Consider the following 20,842-nt stretch of genomic DNA (forward strand, 5'->3'; position numbering starts at 1 on the left):
ACCTTTCCGACGAGCATATTGGCATTTTCGTGCTGTCATCAAGTCACCTGCTATGTCCTATAGAAATTGAAAAAAAAGTGAATAGGATTTTCTTAAAAATCATTTTTTTGTTGAGAAACGACGAGTTTTCACGTTTTATTCTTAATTTCACGAATATTACGTATCTTTTGTTGCATTTCATGTTTGCGTAAGATGGCCATTACGCAATTTTTTATGAAACAAAAGATTTTTGCAATTTTTTTCAATATTCTGTGAATTTCTTGACAACCCCTTAAAGTAATTACATCTTCGACCACTCAGTTGAAAGCTGAATAACTCACCTTTCCAACGAGCCTATTGGTATTTTCCTGCTGTCATCAAGTCACCTGCTATGAGCTGCAGAAATTTGGGAAAAAAGTGAATAGGATTTGCTTAAACACGTTTTCACGTTTTTTCTTAATTACACGAAAATTACGTAACTTTTCTTGCATTCCATGATTGCGTAAGATGGGCGCCAATAGCGTTAGCGCATAGGTGCGCAGCTAGGGCCTCTTAGAGTAAGGGGAGTCCAAATCACCAAAAAACGTTATGACTTTCTTAGTAGGGTCAATATGGGGACACCAAATCAGGTGGCGCGTGAGTTATGATTCGTTACTAATTGTTAGTCTAATAATATACTCATATATGTATGCTTCAGGTATACCATGATCAATTTATATGTTAATTGAGTATCTAGATATGGATTGAATCTCTATAATTCTGGTGTACTGAAATTAAATTACGCATTGAGGAAATCAATATCACCTCTAAGTCTATAAAAAGAACAGAGTCTTTGAACCATGAGGCGCCATCTTTTATAGGATAGTTCAAACAGACGCACATTATTATTTAACAATCTGGACGAAATATCATGCGAACAAGGTTAAAAGAATAAGGTCACATCAAATGTATTCGTGCCAAATGCTCCATTCCTTACAGATCTCAGCGACGCACCATGGCCTTAATCTATAGGAACTTCAGGAATCTTAGCAGGGTAGGACATTTTAAGCATATCAATTCAGCAAGTTATTCGCAAAAGGTTGTGGCCAATGATGAGTTGGTAATAAGGAAGTTGGACGAGAAGGATGCAGGTGTTACGGTCTTCGGATTGAACAGACCAAAAGCCAGAAACGCCTTCAGCACCACACTTGTAGATAACTTAAATAGAGCCTTGGATGAGGTCGCCGTCGACAGCAACGCCAGGGTCCTGCTGATCCGCAGCATGGTACCTGGAGTATTCGGCGCAGGTTGAGAAATACTCTTATATAAGTATACCCGTATTCATGCGTTTCATCGTAGGTGCGGATTTGAAGGAGAGAGCCACGATGACCCAGAAGCAGGTCTCGATTTTCGTGACCAGCCTTCGAGCCATGATGAACAGAATTCACGAGCTGCCCATACCCGTGATTGCTGCTCTGGATGGATTGGCCTTAGGTAAAGTGCGTACTTTGGATGGGATGAGAATCATGGGATTGTTGCAGGAGGTGGACTGGAATTGGCTCTGGCTTGCGACATAAGGGTTGCTTCGATTTACGCTAAGCTAGGATTAGTGGAAACCAAATTGGCAATCATCCCAGGCGCCGGAGGATCTCAGAGATTGCCGAGATTAATTAATCCTGCTGTAGCTAAGGAACTAATTTACACTGCTAGGATCTTCGATGGCAAAGAAGCTAAAGAATTAGGTACACCAAAAGTAAAGAGAATTTCAAGGAAAATCTAAATTGGTAATGTTTGATTACAGGAGTTGTTAATCATGCTGTGGAACAAAACGAAGAAGGTGATGCGGCGTATGTGAAATCGTTGGATATAGCTAGGGAAATCCTTCCAAACGGCCCGGTGGGCGTAAAAATGGCAAAAGCTGCGATTAACCAAGGACTTGAAGTAGATCTGAAGAGCGCATTTGAATTCGAGAAATCCTACTACGCTCAATTGATTCCCACCAAAGATCGCCTGGAAGGACTACAGGCTTTCAAGGAGAAACGCACCCCCAAGTACATCGGAGAATAATTACTATTATTAAATATTATTATAATGTGTTCAATTTTTATAAATTGTTGTAACTTTTTAAGCCATAAACGCGATTTTTACGAACCTCTCAGTATATTGTTCCATTCCATTTATTATTGTTCGATATGGATGAAACGTCAAACAATCCAATGTTTACTAACAATCGTATAGAAAATGCAAATTTGCTTAGTAATCGAAATAAAATAACAATAAGTAACTTACCTTAAGTCAATGAACGAAATACTCTTCACGTGGAAATCGAAATATTATCTGGAATCGCTGAAGTTATCAATATTTTGACAATGTCTTTGTAAACAAGCATTTTGTTTTCCAAAGGTACCTTTTATTTTCTGCCTAGCAACCATTACACTTTGCATAAATTGACAAACGGGTTAAACGAAAGCAGTCTGGTCTGGTTTTCAACAAAATATACATAGTATTTCTAAAAAGTCAGTGGAAACATCTACAATAAGGCGTTATTAATTTGTTCAATAAAATATTTTATTTTTAATTTATTTACTACAAGTTTTTCTCTTTAAATAATTTTCTTTCATATTTTTTTTTTTAATATAATCAACAACAACAAAAATATATTATTATAAATATTTTTCATTTTTCAAATACCACACAAAGAAGAGGGAAAAAATTACGAGAAACGAAACAAAAATGAAATACGTTAATCCCGAATCATAAACAAAAATATTTACAATTATAATTTATTTTTTTTTAAATTTAATTTTCCGAAAAAATCAATTCTTCGCGTACTTAAAGATACTGGTTTCTCCTTCAATTGCATTCTCTCACTCATTGCGTTATTTTATACTTTTCTTCATTTAAATAAAAAGGTAAATAATAAATATTATTTACAATAATCATAGTACAAACTTATGTAAGTATACATATAAATATCTTAAATTAAGGTATCTATAAATACAATATTTCTAAAGAAACTTGCAGTGAAGTATTTTAGAGTGCCTTCTTTTGTTAATAGAAGTAAAAAAAAAAGAAACGAAAAAAAACGGGTGTTACTTGATAAAAAAGCTTGCTTCATAGAAAAATCTCGGCCGTGGCACTAACTTTGATGGAAACTCTGTTCTGGAAGGATTTTCTCTACTAAAGCATCAAGCTCAATTATTCAATTCACAATGCACTATTTCTTATCGGACTTCTTCCTCGCTTTCTTCTTTTCGAAGGATTGGGACTCTTCAGTCTGGCTGACTTCGGGTTTAGGTTCTTCCGCTGTTGGTTTAGTTTCGCTTTTAGGTTCCTCGACTGCTGGTGTTTCTTTAACATCAACTGGTTTTTCTTCGGTTTTATCGGTTTCCATATTGCTGAATTCGGCTGGAGGTGGCAAAGCCGGAATTGCCTCGATTTCGCTCTGTTTGTCGGCCGTTTGTTGCTCTTCTGGCTTGGGTTGTGCTTCCTCCTCGGCTGGTTTATCTTGCTGCATGGCTTTCAGATTGTTGGCTGCTTTATTTTCGAGAACCTTAATGCATTCCTCTATACACCGGATGGCCATTTTCCTTGCTTGCCTAATTGTATCCTTGCCTTCCGTTTCGATATTATCCAGCTTCAGTAAATTCCTGGTTAGCATTTCGTCTAAGTAGAGATACTGCTTGTCCCTGGGTTTCCCCTCGAATCTTTCTACTTGAGACATTAACTCGTTTACATCCTTTTGGATGTTTTGGATTAGATCGAGCGGAGTAGCCTTCTTGGGCGGTTCTTTATGCTCCGGCTCTTGCGGTTGTTGCTGCTCCTGTTGACGATGCTTCGGTTGTTCTTGTTGTACATCTCGGTAAACCTGCCTTACGTGTTCCTCCGGCTGAGCTTTTTGTTTGTTCACGTCTTCATGGTCGGGTTCTCGATTTATGAATTGCGTGAACTGCGACGGCATCTGTCCGAATATGGTTTCCGGTTGAACGTTCTTCGGAGCGACCGGCTCATCTCTGCCTTCGACGTGTATTGGAATAATGCGCTCCGTGGACTGCTTCTGCTGCGGTTGCTCGGGTTGACTAGACATCCTTGAGCCCATATCTGGTTCCGGATTCAAATTTGGTATGTTTATACTAGACACGAAACGTCCGAACAAGTTTGGGCGGTTTTCTGGAGGAGCAGACATGGATCTTTGATTGCGATTATCATCCACGGGTTCTTGTTTCTGGCCTAAATCGACCGTGTTGCTCTGTTGGAGGTTGGCTCTCTGCTGAGTGGTTTCGCCGTCAACTTGATCTCCTTTATTTTCAGGTACGGGTTCTTTGGGAGCCTCGGGTGGAGGCGCCGGTTGTTGCTGTTGCTCCTGCTGCTGCGGAGGTTGCTTTTGCTGCGAATACTGCTGCTGTTGCTGCGGATATTGCTGTTGCTGCGAATACTGCTGCTGTTGCTGCGGATACTGCTGCTGCTGCTGCTGTTGATGAGCAGGCTCTGGATGGGTCTGCTGTTGAGTTTGATGCGTCTGGTAATGTTCTGGGAAAAAGTCGGGATCGTCTGGAAATCTCCTGGGAAACCGGGAACCGAATCTGGTGAATCTGTTGAAAGGGTCACTCCAGGAGGAATCGCTGGAGCCGGATGTGCGACGAGGTCTACGCGCTTCTTGAAAAGAGCTCAGATGATCTGCGAATTCCGGAAATCTGGAGGCTATATCATCTAACTGGCTGAAACGATTATCACGGTCATCCCTGTCGTCAAATGGAAATCCCGTCTGAAAGGAAATTGAACATAATTACACAGTTGAAACAACAACATGCTGGAGCTGTTAATCTGACATTTCAAGCATTGCCTTATTTGGTGATGCGCGCAAGATGTGTCTGTGTGTATTTAACATATTGAGTTGTTGGAAGACTGTTGATAGCGCAAACATTATTTTATTAGATGAGGATGGATGATCGACTTACTTCAGAATCGGGATTATTCCTGGGCTCCACCATTGGGGAGGTCATGATAACAAACTGAATATGAAATTAGCACGATAATAGTTGATCTTCACTGTTTGGATAGCAATTGTTGCCAATACACTGAACGCGGGGCGACCCTGACATTACTTTTATAAGCGTTCGCTAAATCCCCTTCCATTCCTACTTGTTCTCGGCGTAGTTCATGGAAGTCTACTAGGATAGATCATTCTAGATACATGTGGAAAAACCTTCGTTTTTCCACACATGAATAGACATATCGAGCATCCATCGCACACGTGCCCATTATTATACAACCATCTCTTCCTTCCTCCTCCAAACACGAGATATACACCATTTTCGAACGAATTTCCCGAACGCCAAGTGCCGACCATTAAAGAAAATCCGTCGCCCACTCATCACGTTTTCGATGGTTTCGTTTGTTTTGCGACACGTCAACGCGCGTAGGCGGCGAGGAGCAAACCAATAACATACGACTTTCTCGCATTTTATCCAATTAAATAATAAACGTGGAACGAATCTCCGTCGAAAACAAATAATATCTGACCGAGTATGGTTTGCGAAGTGTTTGTCTTCGCATTAGGTCATGAAATCATTTCCATAATTCCCCTCTGCACAGAAACACACGTATCGCAATTATCCAGTTTCCAACTGAATGAATCTGACGTAAACACACTGCGCTTAAATTTAGATTCTTACCGAATTCAATTTATAGAAATTTCGTTTTGCCTTTAAAACAAAAATAAGATTCAGCAGCAACGCGTCGTTTTACTTGAGAATCACCTTCATAAATCTTCTATTATAATATTTCTAATCAAAAAGTTATTAATCTGCATAACGAAAAATGAAACAACGACGTACATTACAGAATTTACGACGAATCAAACATAATGACGAATTAATTGTGATTAACTAGATATTACCTAGTGCTTGCAATAATTGCCTATTGTTACGTGCAGCCGGTAATGGATCACCATAATTATATGGTAAATCAATTTACCATTCGTCAATATTACGTAAGGTGAGTTCTCGTTTCCCATTCTCATCGGTTTACTAATCGCATTTGCAGTTTCTTCTATTAAACTAAATTTCTATACGTTTCAAGTACATCAACCATATGGACTTATTCCATGTTTATATTGCAAGTATTAACGAAAACACTTAACGACCATTCCATTTTATCCATATTAAATACGATAACCTCGTAATTGTATAACTAATTTTATAAACATCGTTATATAAATTAAATCTTTACATAACGATATAATCTGATTAAAAAATATTTACATGTGTATCCAATTATTCAAATTAAGTGCATCGACCATATGGACTTCTTCCATATTTACATTACAACTAATAACGAACACACTTAATGAGTATTTTATCTTAAATAAGATAATGAAATAAGTAATTGTATACAAAGATTTAATATAATAATATCAGTTTCGAAAATATTAACATGTATTAAATACATGTATATACGTCACTTTTAATAATAATACTTGTTTTGTAAAACTGTTATATTATAAATTCATATTCAGTTTTGTCTTGTTGATCATTAAGTAATTGAATATTAATATAAAGTCAATAATAAACAAACATCTATATTACTAATTTGAATCATATTTATATATAGTGCGATTCTCCTTTAGACTGATTACCAAGTAATCTTTACTCACAATCGGAATACTTTTTCTTTAGCGTCATTTCTAATATATAAATATCGAACGCATAACATTGTAAGGGTAGAAAATATAGCACAAATTACATTAATATTTGTGGAATGCTTTCTACATCTAGAAATATATCTATGATTCCACAAAATAATGTTTGTTTAATTTTTGAAGCTCCTGTTATTTGTATTTGTTGAGCATATCTAGAATTTTTCGTCATGATCATAAGGTATTGGAATTTACTACATAATTTTTTTGATTGTGCAGTTCTTAGAAATACTAATCTAGCTACAAATATATATTTTGTGTGCAAACAGTCATTATATGCTATTTATATTAGGAAAATTAACGAGTATAGCCAATATTGTGACGTAAATCAATATTGAGATCATTAATGTAATTGGTGTTCTGTGTTCCATTATATAAAGTAAATGAAGATTGTTTTTTGTTGTTGTCATTGTGCTTCAAATAATACGAATAGAAATACGAAATCTTGAGTGAAACGAGTGACCATGTGTGATGGGAGCGCACTTGCTCTAAATGGCATTTGGCTTGGAGCGATGTTTTGCATGATGCGGTCTACCTTGCATTTCGTATTTATCGATGGAAAACGATAAAAGTCGCATGAGTCACCATCCCCGTGCAATTTTATCCATAAATAAATAATGAGGCGCCAAAAGGCGCGGTGGACTTTAAATAATCGCCGTTCGACCGGGAAAGAAGGAAAATAAACGGTTCTCATTCGAGCTGCCAAGGAATTCTTCCGTGACTAACTCACCACCCCGAGGTACTTCCCCGGTCACAAAAGGTGACATCTGTCTTCTAAAATGTCATCCATGATCAAAAGCATATGTCAATTGCGCTACCAACAGTCAAATTCAAACTTACCTATTTACCTGTTATTAATGAGTTAATAAGTGCATGCTTTAGATGTTAAGAGAGGAGTGTTTTTGCTGTAAGCTACAAAAATACTCACACACACGGACACAGGCACCAATGGGCAGTCTTTAGGGTATCTTAGGTATGCGTGGGGTTGGTATATATTTTAGTTAGAATCCTGTGGAAAAGAGAAAAGCGACACACTAATTTTACAGTTCTAAATTTATGAAAATAAAAACAAAAAGAGAAAAAAACGAAAGTATTTGTTGCAGTATCATATATAAAAAAAAAAAAAGAAAATAGAGAGGAGAAACTCGAAGGGGCAGTCCGTCTGACGTACGTAAACAAAGTTATGAAACTTGACAGATGATCTGCTGTTGGGTCCATTATGTGAGATGTGTCATTTTTTTGACGTTTTTATTGGGTGGATCGGGTGCATTTTTCGCAGTCACCTGGTTTCGGTGGCTGTTACGAAAATAAACATCGCGAAGGTTACATTCCTCGTCTCTCTTTCTCTCTTTTCGCCATCGCTCTTCTGCGCCCACTCGCACACTAATTTAAAAAAAAAACGTCGCAGACGAAGGGGGAAATGTGTTTTGGATAAAATTGCAATAGTAGACGAAGCCCATCTCTGTGGAAGGCCCAGAAAAGGTATCAAATATGCGGCGAAGTCGATGGACTTGGTAGTGAATGGGAAGTAGGTCACCCTCCACCCACACGAACCCCAAACCGGGAGAAGGAGGCGTTGGAGGAACAAAAAAAAAAAGGTTAACCGATGTAAAGAAAAGAAGGAAATATTACGAGAAAAAAAAAACAAAAGAAAAGAAAATCGCCCAAAAATGTATATATGCCAAATATATATTCCGCATACAATACATTAGTGAAGCATGCGACGAAGGTCTATCTATTTTCAACTTACAAATGGTTGTCGTGAAAACGGCATAATAATATTTCGCGTCCACAGCACTGCACAGCATAAAATCAGTCAAACACGAATTTCGACTGGAACCGCACGCACGCCAATAATTTCGACTTTAGACGAAGGACTTTTCTCGAATCTGTCGTTTCAAGATCACGAATTCGGGAATCATCTGGAAGTAAATGTAATACACTTGACTACCCAATTCGCGACACACGTACAAAGCCCTATCTCTTCCACGTGTCAGACGGAGACGAGATGTGTCTCGGTATAGCTGAAACCCACGCAAGCGCGATCGTCGACCATTTGCAGTTCTGTACACTTGGTATGACTGCAAAATGTCTGATAACTTTGATAACCGACCATTCGATGGCAGCATATGTCCATAATCAACGCATTTAAACGTATTCATAGAATAATTATACTTAATCTTGGAATATGCTTTATATTTATACACAGCAGCAAACAACAACACGTTACGAAACATATTTTTTGCGAATTCCCATGGCATGAATAATATTATCTCCAGCAGCAAATAAACAATACTACTTTAATTATGTTAATAACACTCACGAGACACCTGTCTATCTAGATTTAATTGCATTTGTTACACACTCTGTTATCTTTATTTAATTCAATTCTCTTAAACTGTCAGCGTGATATGCATATGAGAGTCTTCATTAAAAAAAACTCCTCTCTCATACAAAATAAACCAAGAAATAACGATTTTCCTTAACAAATGAGCAAAGCCAACATACAGTAAGTGTATACATCAACAATTTTCATTTCCTGAAACGATTTTCACGAGAAAATTACAATTAAACAATCGCCTTACTAATTTGTAGGTTATGTTTATAAACAGTGCCTTCAAATGTAAAAAGAAGAGCTGTTGTCAAACTTTGTTACAATTAATGCAATATTTGCAACTAATTTTCATAATTTAGAAGAAATAATAATGTACGAAATTTGTTTTCTCAATGTTGACAGATTGAAAATATTCTAATATTGTTATTATACAAATACCAACTACATTTCAATACTTCATTTATATTTATTTTTTTCGAACTAGGTGTTGTCATTAGGATAAGACGTTGGAGGCTGAAATTAATTACAAATAATCTGTTCTAGAAATCTGCAGATAAACAGTCTAATAATACTTATTTAGATCCTTGATTTACGATGATATTGCAAAATTTAAGAGAAGCCGTGGGCGGCTCACCATAAATAGAGCTATATAAAAAAATATGTATAATATATATATACTGCTTTACATAAATAAGGTGCTGTTATTGGTCTAATTATACCAGCTTTCTAACAGATTATCATTTCTTAGTATTTATGTTCTTTAATAAAGAACATAAAATAATACATCAATTTTCTGTAAAAATGAATCGTTTGTTAATGCAAATTTGGTAACTTTCTAATATAATTTGATTATGTTTAATTATAAAAGTGTGAGACTACTAAAAAAAGTACTTATAAAATATATTAATTGATTCAATAATATCAGAGGTTCTCAACATGTTTGTTACAATATTTTATAAATTTGAAGTAAATATTACTTGCAGCTTGTTCTACATTACGCATGATACTTTTGTATATTATCCAGTATTATATAGCATATATTCTAAACCCCTATGGACTGTTAGGGAAGTACAAGTGTGATTATAGAGGTACGAAATGTAGGGAACACCTGATCTATTTAAATAAAGTGCTGCTTATTAATGCTAATGTATTAGATATACGAAATATCAAGTAGACAATGATAATTAAAGACAATAGCTATATAAAAAAAAAATCGTTATATAGTATTAATTTGCTATTATTTGACTAGTTACTATTGTTTTTGTTTTAGATGACAAAGTTTGATCTCGATCCAAGCAAACAGCAGCAAAAGCTGACTGTAAAACTATTTAAGAACGTTAAGAACTGCGATGATTTGCGTAAGAAACTGATGTCTGGAAAGTTGGACTGCTGCATGATCAAATCGAAACTGATACCTGATCCGTTTCTGATCGTCGTCGCTGCTAACAAGGCGATCTGCGCCGAGAAGTTGACGACGAGAACGATCAACACGGAAATCCTCTTCAACCTGTCCATATCGAAGAACATCAGTCAAAGTTTGCAGCTTTTCGGTGCGGACGACAAGGAGACGGACATGTACGTCGCGACTCTCAACGAGGACTTCGATTTTGGAGTTATCGCAGGTGAGGAGGTGGATTTCGGAGGATGCCCGGTGGATAGGAAGCTGCTGCAGAAGACGTACAAGCTGAAGGATTACGAGATGGGGGAGCAACTTGTTGCGGCGATCTGCAACAAAATCGTTATCAAAGATTTCAACTAGGAATGTTAAAATGTATATAAATAAATGGTCGAACGAGTTCAATGCTTTTCGATTCATACTGGTATCGTTGCATAACAGTAGTTTACCCCCATGCGCATTTTAATAGTAATATGGAAGAAGGAATAGGAAAATATATAAAAAAAAAAAGGAAAGAGACACGAGTGTGTAATAAGGCTGCGTATGAACTTGGAATTAAAATAATAATTTCCTCTGCCAGGTGCAAGGGCACTCGAGTGCCAGGTGTATGCGAGAGGTATATCCTCTACTCTAGACTACCCTCATATGTTGCACACCAATTAAATTCTCTGAACCGTGGCAGTATTTTGTAATTGCTACGAACACCCGCCTCGAGTTCAGTGCATTTCGGACAATTGTTACAAGCGGAATATAGCAAAAAAAAATTAACGAATACTCGAGTCCATCTTCATTTAGTTTTTTTTTTTAAAAATAAGAATCTAATGCTGGAAGAGTATCGGAGAGTACGATACTTCTGTGTTTCTCGTGATTATTATTATTTTTCCGCGTAATAATTTAGTCGGATCGATTATTCCACGCGAGTTGCGCCAGTGGGGGAGAAACCGAGTGCACTACCCATACAGAGGTACGTGTACTGCTGGAGGAACCTTCCTGGGGGGTTGTAAAAATACACCTCAGTCACCTGCAAGCCTCTTTAACAGCAACACCGACTCTCTGCTTATTTTGTTTCGTTTCATTTCTTTGGTATTTTTTTTGTTGTTGTTGTTGGGAAACGAACTGAAGAGGATACACGCGCGCGTTGTTCGGTGCTTGGATTTTTCTACTTTTCCAATTTTTTGATGTTTTTAAGGAGAACCTTTTGAATATCATCAGGTAAGCGTTCGCTTTTAATCGCTACGACGAATTGCTACAGTCGTCATCTGAATTATTCACGATTATGAATTATTTACCTAGAAAGGAATTGATCTCCTTTTCGCTCACATGACAGTTCCCTCTCGAACCAAACGAAACTTCCGAATAAAACACGCACACCGGGGGAGCAAAAACAACAATATTTATCATGCATAGTATAGTTATTATAGCGAAGTGACATTGCTGTATTGGGCAAATTCATTAATAAATCATCAATATTGGATCCCTTTGTCTACACGTTCCTATTCACGTTCTTGCGACCTTTAAAAGTACAACTATTATTGACATACACGTGTGAAATATTCCAATGTTCCATCCTGCAATCAAATAATAATCAACACTTTCTATAGCGAGCATCCAAAAATATCTATAATTGCTTTTTATTCAAATATTTTTCTCAATTGCAAATACCTTTTAATTTATTTTCAATATTGCTTCATCTCTTTCATCGTTCAACAGTTAAAAAGTCTCCACGCAAAACGTACTTAGTAACTTGTGAAGTTTCCGCGCAGATTCTAGTACATCGTAAAATATGCGTAGATTTTACACCATTTCACACGTACTTGTTACTTGCGATGTATCAGCTCATTATAAAACTTGCAAACAAATTGAGAATGTTAAAGGTACCTGCTCCTTCTTTTTACTTACAACGAAAGAGCACTTACCTCTAATGCTTATTATTTCTTCACTTTTGTTAAGTTAACTTAAACACGAAATTTAACCTTTATGTGTTGAAAATATGTAAAATAAAGAGAATATATCAAAAATAATCTATTTTTCATAAATAAAATAAAACATTTAATGTTATAGTTTCATTTTGAATATTATAATATATTAATATACATAATTTTTTCTATGAATTATGAGATTTTTAATTAAGTTTGCTAAAACTTTGATTATATACAAATTTGCAATTCAACCTTCAATGATTGATCAATCTAGTAAATAATCAATTTGATATAAGGACTAAATTTAATCCTAATTTGGATATTGAATGGTATTTGCCAAGAGAATTTTGTGTGATTTTTTTTGTGTGGACTATATTTGAAATTTGTTCATATGTTTTGTATAACTTTATGTATGTTAAGTTATTTAAAAAAATATTGCAATTAACACTAATTTTGAAGATGTTGAAGGAGTTAATCGTTTTTTATTCGCATGATTAAGGTTTAATGTATGCAGTCTAAATTGGTGTATTAGATAAATTGGGTGAATGCGGCAAAAAGGGAAGATAGGCAGATCTAAATTGCCGTTCGCTTGAAGCAATTTTTGCTCCCCCACAACTGTATGTTGTTGTGTGCTGTGCATTCGTGCCAGTGTTATTTATTATTTGCTGTGTGTCCACAATACATCCGAGGGTACCAGGTATATCCCCCAGGTGTATAAGTGCGGGGCGGGTGGAATTGGATGATTGAAATGATTATGCGCGACACCATCGCCAATTTCCCTCTTCCTATCCTCACCGAAGGGATACAATATAACAACAGCAGAAAAAAAAAAAGAAAACTGGACAATATGATAATAAAATGAACTCTTGATTGAATCGAGCACCTGTCCACGTTCTCGCACCCTCGACCACCCTCGCCACCTCTCCTCTCAAGCGCCCCTTCAACCAATGAGTTAATGGCTTTCTAGTAGACTAGCGTACTTAATGGAAATCTATTATTCATCCATCGTAAAGAAAAGGAAAGAAAGGAAAAGCGAATCGATAGAATTGGAAACCCCCTTTTATTATCATTACTTTTTTTTTATTATTATTATTCCAAATTAAGGAAATCTTCTCCGTTTTATCAAACTCGTGCAATTAATTCGTGCGAGAGGGAACGTGTGATTGAGGTGGTCGATGTAATGAGCCCTCCCTTTCACACAAAAGGGGAGGCCCGAGTTCGATGAAATCCACGGCACGCTATCTATTTCTGACCGTTTCCACTTTAGATATGCACACATATTTTTTTTTCCTTCTAAGCTTCATCTGATTGCCTCTGGACTTGCTCATTCTCTATTGCGTTTCTGGAGGGTCTCAACCTTTGAAATTCGTGCGAAATCGCAGAGGTCGTCCTCCCAAAGGGGGTGGTGGTGGTTGGCGGTAGAGGTAGTTTAAATAATTCTGTGTAACGGCGGAGGCAAAATATTGATCGGCCTCCTGGGAATGTGGTCATTTGGTGACGTCATCGCGGTCGAATCGACCGGCCCTCGGCCGCCCCACGATCGAAACGCCAATTTGTCGCGGCGCCCCCAGACCCCTCGGACCTACATCCATCCATCCATCCAACTAACGTTCCATCGAACTTAACGCGAAGAATTTCTTTGCAGGTTGTCGACGAAGATGATGGCATAGTGCTTGGCGCCATGAAGCTACTCAACATGTGCGATCTGAAGACATTGGAGCCCCACGAAGCCGACATGATGGTCGGGGACACCTTCGTCGCTTCCAACATTGAGATACCGGACGAGGACGTTCTCCGCATACCGGAGAATCAGTTCGTCAAGATCCAGTACGAAAACTCGAACGGCGTCATCAACACCGAGTACCTCTTGAGCAGTCAGCTTACCATCGAGCCGCCCTTCCTCGAAGACGTCAATCTGTACGAAGAGCAAGTGCCTTTCCGGATGAGCGAGGATGAACCTATGGAGAGCCAGGATTCTCCTCCAACCTCGACGTCCTCGATGCTGAGTCCGAAGAGCGTCGACGACAACCTCCCCGAAACCGATCTGACCAGCCTCAACTGGCTCCACAACATCACCAACATCATGTCAGTGCCGAATCTGCCGACGCCGCCCGTCTCACCCAAACCCAAGAAGAAACCTACAAGTAATCAGGAGGATCTCACCATCAACATCAACTTCTATAAGAAGAACGGCGACAAGAAACCACCCTTCAGCTACGCGACGCTCATATGTATGGCGATGGGCAAGAATGGCAACAAGATGACGCTCAGCGCGATTTACCATTGGATACGCGAAAATTTCCTTTATTACCGGAAAGCACATCCAAGTTGGCAGGTAAATTACTATTTTTGATTCTCTTCCTTTCATTCCTTGAAAACTCATCAACATATTAATCAATTAAGTTCATCAAAATTGTTAATCACTTTTAATAATTTTGACCCTATTAAATCCTTGCTTCACGCAGCTGTGATTGGCCTCATTAATACTTTAGTATCTATAGGGTGTGTCTCAGTGGGTCACATTATTTCACTAAGCCTAGATTTTACACCTTTACATTTTCTAATTACGTTTCTAGTTAGTTTCATCTTAAAATATTCGTATTTAAATTTTGAATAACTTATATTATTGATCAAAAAGTAACAACATAAATCATTGTTGTTCCAAAAGTCTGCAATCACTAAGAATATGATGATGTTACATTTGCAGAACTCCATCAGACACAACCTGTCGCTGAACAAGTGCTTCGTGAAGGTGGCACGATCGAAGGATGAGCCGGGGAAAGGCGGGTTCTGGAAACTCGACCTGGAGCGACTCGAGGAGTCGCGCCGCTCGAAGAGGAGGTCCAGTCTGACGGTGAGAGTGCCGCGACGCCATCCGCAGCCGGAAGTGAAACCGACCCGGAAACCGAAACGATACAGGCCGACTCAGAACAACGGCGAAAGGAAGCACAACATCCTCTCGAACATCTCGATCTGCGGCGAAACGGAGATCGAGAACTACGACATACGAGCTTCGACGAAGGGCAGCGGCGGTAGCAATAAAGATTCCAAGAAGGAAAGCAAGAAGGAGGAGAAAGTGGTTCCGGCTTCGATGCCCAACGAGAGCGTCGTCGCGGAGCCCATAAACGTCGCCGCTGAGGATGAGCTGACCGGTCTTCTGCTTGCAGCAAACGGTTGGGACGAATGCCAACTGGAACTGCTGGATTCGCTGCTGGAATCATTATAAAAGCTCAAATCATGCTCAATATTATTACTTTGATCGGCTCAACGAGATTTACACCAACGCCTCGAGTTGTTTAATTCCGTCCTAAAATACCAAAAAATAAATTAATTAATTAATTAAATAATATTAATAATAATAATATAAATAACATATGAGAAAAATTAATATCATGATCATTTTGATGTCGACGTTACACCGGGTGGTTTGTGCCTTCGTGTTTTATCACTGTGTGCGTAGAATCTATTTATTTCGTGCGTATTATTAATACTTAACGTAATTCTTCCGTCCAAAACTTAAAGCAAGGGAAAAGTGTTAATTATATTTGAAATATTATATTTATATTATATTGTATAACTGATTGATAATATCATGGAGATTTATATATATATTATATTTAGGATTGTATACCTGTTTAGTATTAATTAGTAATTGTGATTGTAAACGAAATCAATCCGTCCAAAAAAAAATATGTAACGGAGCCGCATCTTTCCATCCATTCCATTCTCAAGCAATTTCCAGTGAAACTTTAAATTCTACTTTAAGATTTTCAACTTGCGGGAGGAAATTTTGTACGTTTATTCCTCCTAATTGAAATTTGCTTGATAACTCGAATATCTTAAGAACGGATGGCGGAAAGTCGACCCGAACATAAATAATAACCAATATGTTGATATGTATAATACACCGTGCAAAATGATCTTTTTAACTAATTTTAACGTGACTTTAGACGATGCCCGGATCTGCGAACGGTTCTAGTCTTCAATTCTACATACTTTTGCCGGTGGAAAAGCGTGCATTTCGTCCATCGTCTAACATAATTTAATTAATCTTCTATTTTTATTTCCTCTTGTTTATTCTTATTTAGTTTACTTTAAATACCAAAAAAAAAAAAATAATAATCTGTACATATATATACATTATTTCTAGTCTTCTAGTCTTCAATGTTCCAGTCAGATAAACTATATATAAATAATATATTTTTACATGAGTCACTTTTGTTTCAACTTTACTGTATTGTTTCTAAGATTGTACATAGTTTAGTTCTTTTTTGTACCGTTTAAGGATCTAAAATACCGAAGACGAAAAAGCGATTTGGAATCGGTGCGTTTCATTTGTAAACTTTCAATGTACAAATAGAAGTGGTTACGCTTTCCGAAATTATTGAAATTGAGACTGATTTATTTATTTCTAGCTTCCTAACATGTTCATGATCCCTACAATTTTCTAAATTTAATCATATGTTCATTCACTATGAATCTTTAGATCAACTTATGAAAATAACATTGCAGATGACAAATTTAGATTTAGAAAAAAAAATACTTAAGTCATAACTAAATACAGTGGAACCTCGCTTAACGAGCATTTCGCTTAACTGTAAGAAAAATAACTCGCTTGAAGAACGTTTCGCATAAAGAGAAGAGAAGTCCCGGATTGCGCGCCTTCTATATCATTTTTAAAATTTATTTACACATATTATGTGTATTTTTGAATATGTTTCACTATACGAGTAAAAATCCGGAAATTTTGGAACGGATTTACGTTAAGCGAGGTTCCACTGTATTTACCATTTATTCAATCAACATCTATTTGGCAGTAAATCACATTCAAAGATGAAAAAATGAAAAATTAACACTCGAAAAAGCAATGTATTTACATTTTAATGCAAAACTATAAGAGATTGAAAACCCCTCCTTTCTGCAAAACATATAGTGAAAGGTAATTATTTAATGAAAGAAATCTTAATGTTCTTTTTTATCATTTTAACAAATCGAAATTACAATATTTCAAACCATATGAATGAGACTAGGAAATCATCACGTTCAAAATGCAATATTTTATTAAAACTATATAGACAACTTCATTCACTGATTAATGTGCTTGTTAAATAATTTCTCATCCAGAATTTTCCCAAATTTCAAAGACACTTTCAGCATCGTTTTGGTGTCGGAGAAAAACCGTAATTTAGTATATAACGTATCGGTTATTGATGAGGGTAGTTCAGAGAAGGGTACTATATCTGAGATGGGCACAATATCGTCCTTTCTTTTACCCCAGAAATCCAAACGGGATATCTTAACTTCATCGCTTTTCTCGTTTATGTACATGATTCCAACGAAATTCTTCGTCATTAAACCGAATGTGTGAAGGACCATACATCCCGATATCCCTGAAATTTTTAATTACAAAAAACTGTATTTTTTGAGCTATTATCAATTTACCAACAAAAACTGTCGCTATAGTCTGATCTAGTGTAATTACACTTGCTTGATTCAGAATTACGCTCAAGGGGATTCCTCCAGCGGTTGCAGCAGACTGGTAATACTTTATTCTGTTTACTATTGAAAATGTCTTAATAAAAGGGAAAAAATATACTGGGACAAAGTCGTTGTTTGGTTTACTGCAGAAATTCGCTTTCCCAATAAATTGCACAACATGTTTGCTTTTAAAGAGATTCCCAAGCATCTGCAATAAAAAAAAGACTTAGCTAATTTAAGTTTGCTACTTTATTTTCTAATCTCAGCTAGTGGAAATATGGAAATTCTAACCAAGAAGTATATATGCAACTGATTATACATGGTTGAGAACATAACATTACTTTAGTTCATATTTTCCATCAATGTTTCTTTTGGTTTCTTCGTGTTAAGTTCTACTGATTTCCAAAGACAGTTACCATTCAGCTATCCAGAGATGACTACGAGCGTTAAAATTAAGGAGACGTAAGTACTTACTTTTTTCTGTATTTAAGTATTTTTTTGTGTGTGTTGAATTTCTTCGCACAGTTTTAAGGTTAGTTTTGGAAACAACGTGCGAATTTGCTCATATAGTTGCCTATTGTTGAACTGCAATGATCTGTTTTCAGGTACGAGGTGGAATCAAAATTGGGGGCCTTCTATACTGGCGGCAATGTCGAATGGCACGAAGACAAGATCTTCTGCCAAACTGCAACTCACGTAAATTTAGTTGATGTAAACAGTGGAGCAGTCACTGCCCGGATAGGTTTGGTAAATGAGGACTCTGAGGCTGAAATCGATGCTATCCACACATTCACATCACATGGATCAACAATTGTCACATCACACAACAGTGGTTTGTTGCGACTTTGGTCTATGGATGGAGAGATGACAAAGATGTGGAAGTACATCCACATAGGCCCAATTGCTAAATTGAATTTGAAGGATTCAGTTTTGGCCAGTGGAGGAGCCGATGGTGTTGTGAGAGTCTGGGATTTAGAACACCATGTTTGTATACTGGGTTTGAGAAATTGCAGTGGAGTAGTTAACTTGGTGGAGTTTTCTCCAGATTTAAATTCCATTTATGCCTCAGGAGATGATGGTAAAATTGTGTCTCACTCTCTTCCAAAAGGAGAAGTAAAACAAATTTACAGTGGACATTATAGCAAAGTGACAAGCCTCAGTTTTCATCATGATGAAAAATATTTTGTCTCTGGTGGAAGAGATAAGGTTTTGATGATGTGGGAAATTGGAAATGCAACAGCTTTGAAAACAATACCTTTGTATGAAGAAATTGAGTCTGTGATCGCCATGCCTGAAAAGTTCATTTTGGGAGATTTCCAATCTGGTTCAGGTGTTTATGTGGCAACTGGAGGAAGTAATGGAATTGTCAGAGTTTGGGATGCTAAAAATGCTAAAGAAGTATATGTTCAATCGAATTCTTTAGTGAGCAAGAGTAAAGAAGAAGGTGGATTAGCTATAACGAAATTAGTTCCCAGTTCTGATATCAAGAGTATCGGCGTGGTGAGTGCCGAACAAAATATTATTTTGCATAATTTGGAAACGTTTGAAGTCGCGAAACAAATGATTGGATTCAGCGATGAAATATTGGATATTATCTTCTGTGGACAGAATGATTCGCATTTGGCTGTGGCGACGAATTCCAACGATATTAAAATTTACGAAACGTCCAGCATGAATTGTAATATACTAAAAGGACACACGGATATTGTGCTTGCTCTGGGTAAAGCGCAATTCAATGTTAACTATATTGTATCGTCCAGTAAAGATAACACATTGAGATTGTGGGACATTTCGACTTTGAAATGTTTAGCTGTTGGTCACGGGCATACGGCTTCTGTTGGTTCGGTGTCTTTCGCGAACTCCAACCAATTCATAGTATCAGCCAGTCAAGATACATGCTTGAAAATTTGGACAATTGACGAAAAGAACTTGGTCTGCGAGAAAACACAGCAAGCCCACGCAAAGGATATTAACGGTGTTTGCGTTTCGCCCAATGATAAACTGATTGCCAGTTGCTCGCAGGATAAAATGGTGAAATTGTGGACGGAAAACTTAACTGCTTTGGGAACTTTGAAAGGTCACAGAAGAGGTGTGTGGTCTGTGAGATTCTCCCCAATCGATCAAGTCCTTATGTCATCGTCGGCGGATTGTACTATCAAACTTTGGTCTATAACAGATTTAAATTGTATCAAAACTATAGAAGGGCACGAAGCTAGTGTAGTGAGAGCTGATTTTTTGTCGTGCGGTTTACAAATCATCTCGGCCGGAGCGGACGGTTTACTAAAATTATTCGATGTCAAAAGTGGAGAATGCACATCGACTTTCGATGAGCACGAGGCCAGAATTTGGGCTTTGGCCGTCGACAAAAGTGAGGGTAATCTGGTATCAGGTGGTGCTGATTCTACTCTGATCAGATGGAAAGATGTTACGGAAATTAAGAAACTCGAGAGAATTCAGGAAGCCGAGCAGTTGAGTTTAGAGGAGCAGAAACTGCAGAACTACATACACGAAAATAATTTGATTAAGGCGCTGAAATTGGCTCTGAAGCTCGGGAAACCGTACCAAGTATTAAAGATTATTCAGGGTGTACTGAAACAGAACGACAACGCTCTGACGGATGCTATCAAAGAGCTAAGGAATGACCACAAAGAGTCTTTGCTTAAGTGCTGCATGGATTGGAACACCAATAGCAGAAATTGCCAGGCGGCACAATTGGTTTTGAACATTCTGATTAACGAGGTGCAGAGCGGAGAATTTAGGCCTGTTGGATTGAGCGGCTCGATAGAATCCGCTTTACCATACACCGAAAGACATTTTAAGAGGGTCACTCAGATGGTCCAAGATTTCCACTTCATTGATTATACCATAAACTGTATGCTTCCTCATAGCAAAGTCAATAAATAAGATATTATTAATTAATTTTTAAAGCCTTATTTTTATTTATATAACCTTATGATATATTAAGTTAAAAACTTTAAGTATCAAACTTTTCCGAAATAAAATGTTTTTTTTTAGATGGGTTCTAAAGAATAAGAAAAATACTCAAAATTTAGATTGTA

The 20,842-nt window shown here is 37.2% G+C and overlaps 6 protein-coding genes across 10 annotated transcripts; 4 read left to right on the forward strand and 2 right to left on the reverse strand.

The window, feature by feature from the left end:
• The first annotated feature begins 905 nt into the window (after positions 1-905).
• On the forward strand, positions 906-2,125 carry LOC108569738 (methylglutaconyl-CoA hydratase, mitochondrial). The gene is made up of 4 exons (XM_017931399.1): positions 906-1,265; positions 1,318-1,452; positions 1,500-1,700; positions 1,760-2,125. Exons 1-4 carry the CDS (start codon positions 974-976, stop codon positions 2,023-2,025), a joined length of 894 nt encoding a protein of 297 aa, XP_017786888.1. The 5' UTR covers positions 906-973; the 3' UTR covers positions 2,026-2,125.
• Positions 2,126-2,752: 627 nt separating this feature from the next.
• Positions 2,753-8,647, reverse strand: LOC108569740 (BAG domain-containing protein Samui-like). Of its 3 annotated transcripts, XR_001891337.1 has the most exons (3): positions 8,406-8,647; positions 7,584-7,664; positions 4,636-4,723 (listed from the first exon to the last, which is right to left on the reverse strand). XR_001891337.1 is itself a non-coding variant. In XM_017931403.1 (2 exons), exons 1-2 carry the CDS (start codon positions 8,427-8,429, stop codon positions 3,176-3,178), a joined length of 1,572 nt encoding a protein of 523 aa, XP_017786892.1. In that variant the 5' UTR covers positions 8,430-8,618; the 3' UTR covers positions 2,753-3,175. The 3 variants fall into 3 exon arrangements, 2 of the variants coding, with proteins under 2 accessions (XP_017786892.1, XP_017786890.1); XM_017931403.1 differs by lacking the exon at positions 7,584-7,664 and having other exon boundaries at positions 2,753-4,723; positions 8,406-8,618; XM_017931401.1 differs by lacking the exons at positions 7,584-7,664; positions 8,406-8,647 and adding an exon at positions 4,917-5,042 and having other exon boundaries at positions 2,753-4,723.
• Positions 5,132-10,786, forward strand: LOC108569743 (EKC/KEOPS complex subunit Tprkb-like). 2 transcript variants are annotated; one of them, XM_017931407.1, is made up of 2 exons: positions 5,132-5,955; positions 10,261-10,786. In XM_017931407.1, the coding sequence occupies exon 2, from the start codon at positions 10,261-10,263 to the stop codon at positions 10,747-10,749; it is 489 nt and encodes a 162-aa protein (XP_017786896.1). In that variant the 5' UTR covers positions 5,132-5,955; the 3' UTR covers positions 10,750-10,786. The 2 variants fall into 2 exon arrangements, with proteins under 2 accessions (XP_017786896.1, XP_017786895.1); XM_017931406.1 differs by lacking the exon at positions 5,132-5,955 and adding an exon at positions 8,986-9,164.
• Positions 10,787-11,329: 543 nt separating this feature from the next.
• Positions 11,330-15,606, forward strand: LOC108569741 (forkhead box protein N2-like). The gene is made up of 3 exons (XM_017931404.1): positions 11,330-11,598; positions 13,951-14,640; positions 15,013-15,606. The coding sequence occupies exons 2-3, from the start codon at positions 13,987-13,989 to the stop codon at positions 15,529-15,531; spliced, it is 1,173 nt and encodes a 390-aa protein (XP_017786893.1). The 5' UTR covers positions 11,330-11,598; positions 13,951-13,986; the 3' UTR covers positions 15,532-15,606.
• A 1,734-nt stretch (positions 15,607-17,340) lies between these two features.
• Positions 17,341-18,373, reverse strand: LOC108569742 (transmembrane protein 186). 2 transcript variants are annotated; one of them, XR_001891338.1, is made up of 3 exons: positions 18,258-18,373; positions 17,748-17,991; positions 17,585-17,695 (listed from the first exon to the last, which is right to left on the reverse strand). XR_001891338.1 is itself a non-coding variant. In XM_017931405.1 (2 exons), the coding sequence occupies exons 1-2, from the start codon at positions 17,989-17,991 to the stop codon at positions 17,391-17,393; spliced, it is 549 nt and encodes a 182-aa protein (XP_017786894.1). In that variant the 5' UTR covers positions 17,992-18,043; the 3' UTR covers positions 17,341-17,390. The 2 variants fall into 2 exon arrangements, 1 of the variants encoding a protein (XP_017786894.1); XM_017931405.1 differs by lacking the exon at positions 18,258-18,373 and having other exon boundaries at positions 17,341-17,695; positions 17,748-18,043.
• On the forward strand, positions 18,084-20,702 carry LOC108569739 (transducin beta-like protein 3). Its single transcript, XM_017931400.1, has 2 exons — positions 18,084-18,245; positions 18,389-20,702. The coding sequence occupies exons 1-2, from the start codon at positions 18,217-18,219 to the stop codon at positions 20,685-20,687; spliced, it is 2,328 nt and encodes a 775-aa protein (XP_017786889.1). The 5' UTR covers positions 18,084-18,216; the 3' UTR covers positions 20,688-20,702.
• Positions 20,703-20,842: the final 140 nt, after the last annotated feature.

This window comes from Nicrophorus vespilloides, unplaced genomic scaffold (assembly GCF_001412225.1).
Source record: "Nicrophorus vespilloides isolate i.1.1-1 unplaced genomic scaffold, Nicve_v1.0, whole genome shotgun sequence".
Classification (NCBI taxonomy): domain Eukaryota; kingdom Metazoa; phylum Arthropoda; class Insecta; order Coleoptera; family Silphidae; genus Nicrophorus; species Nicrophorus vespilloides.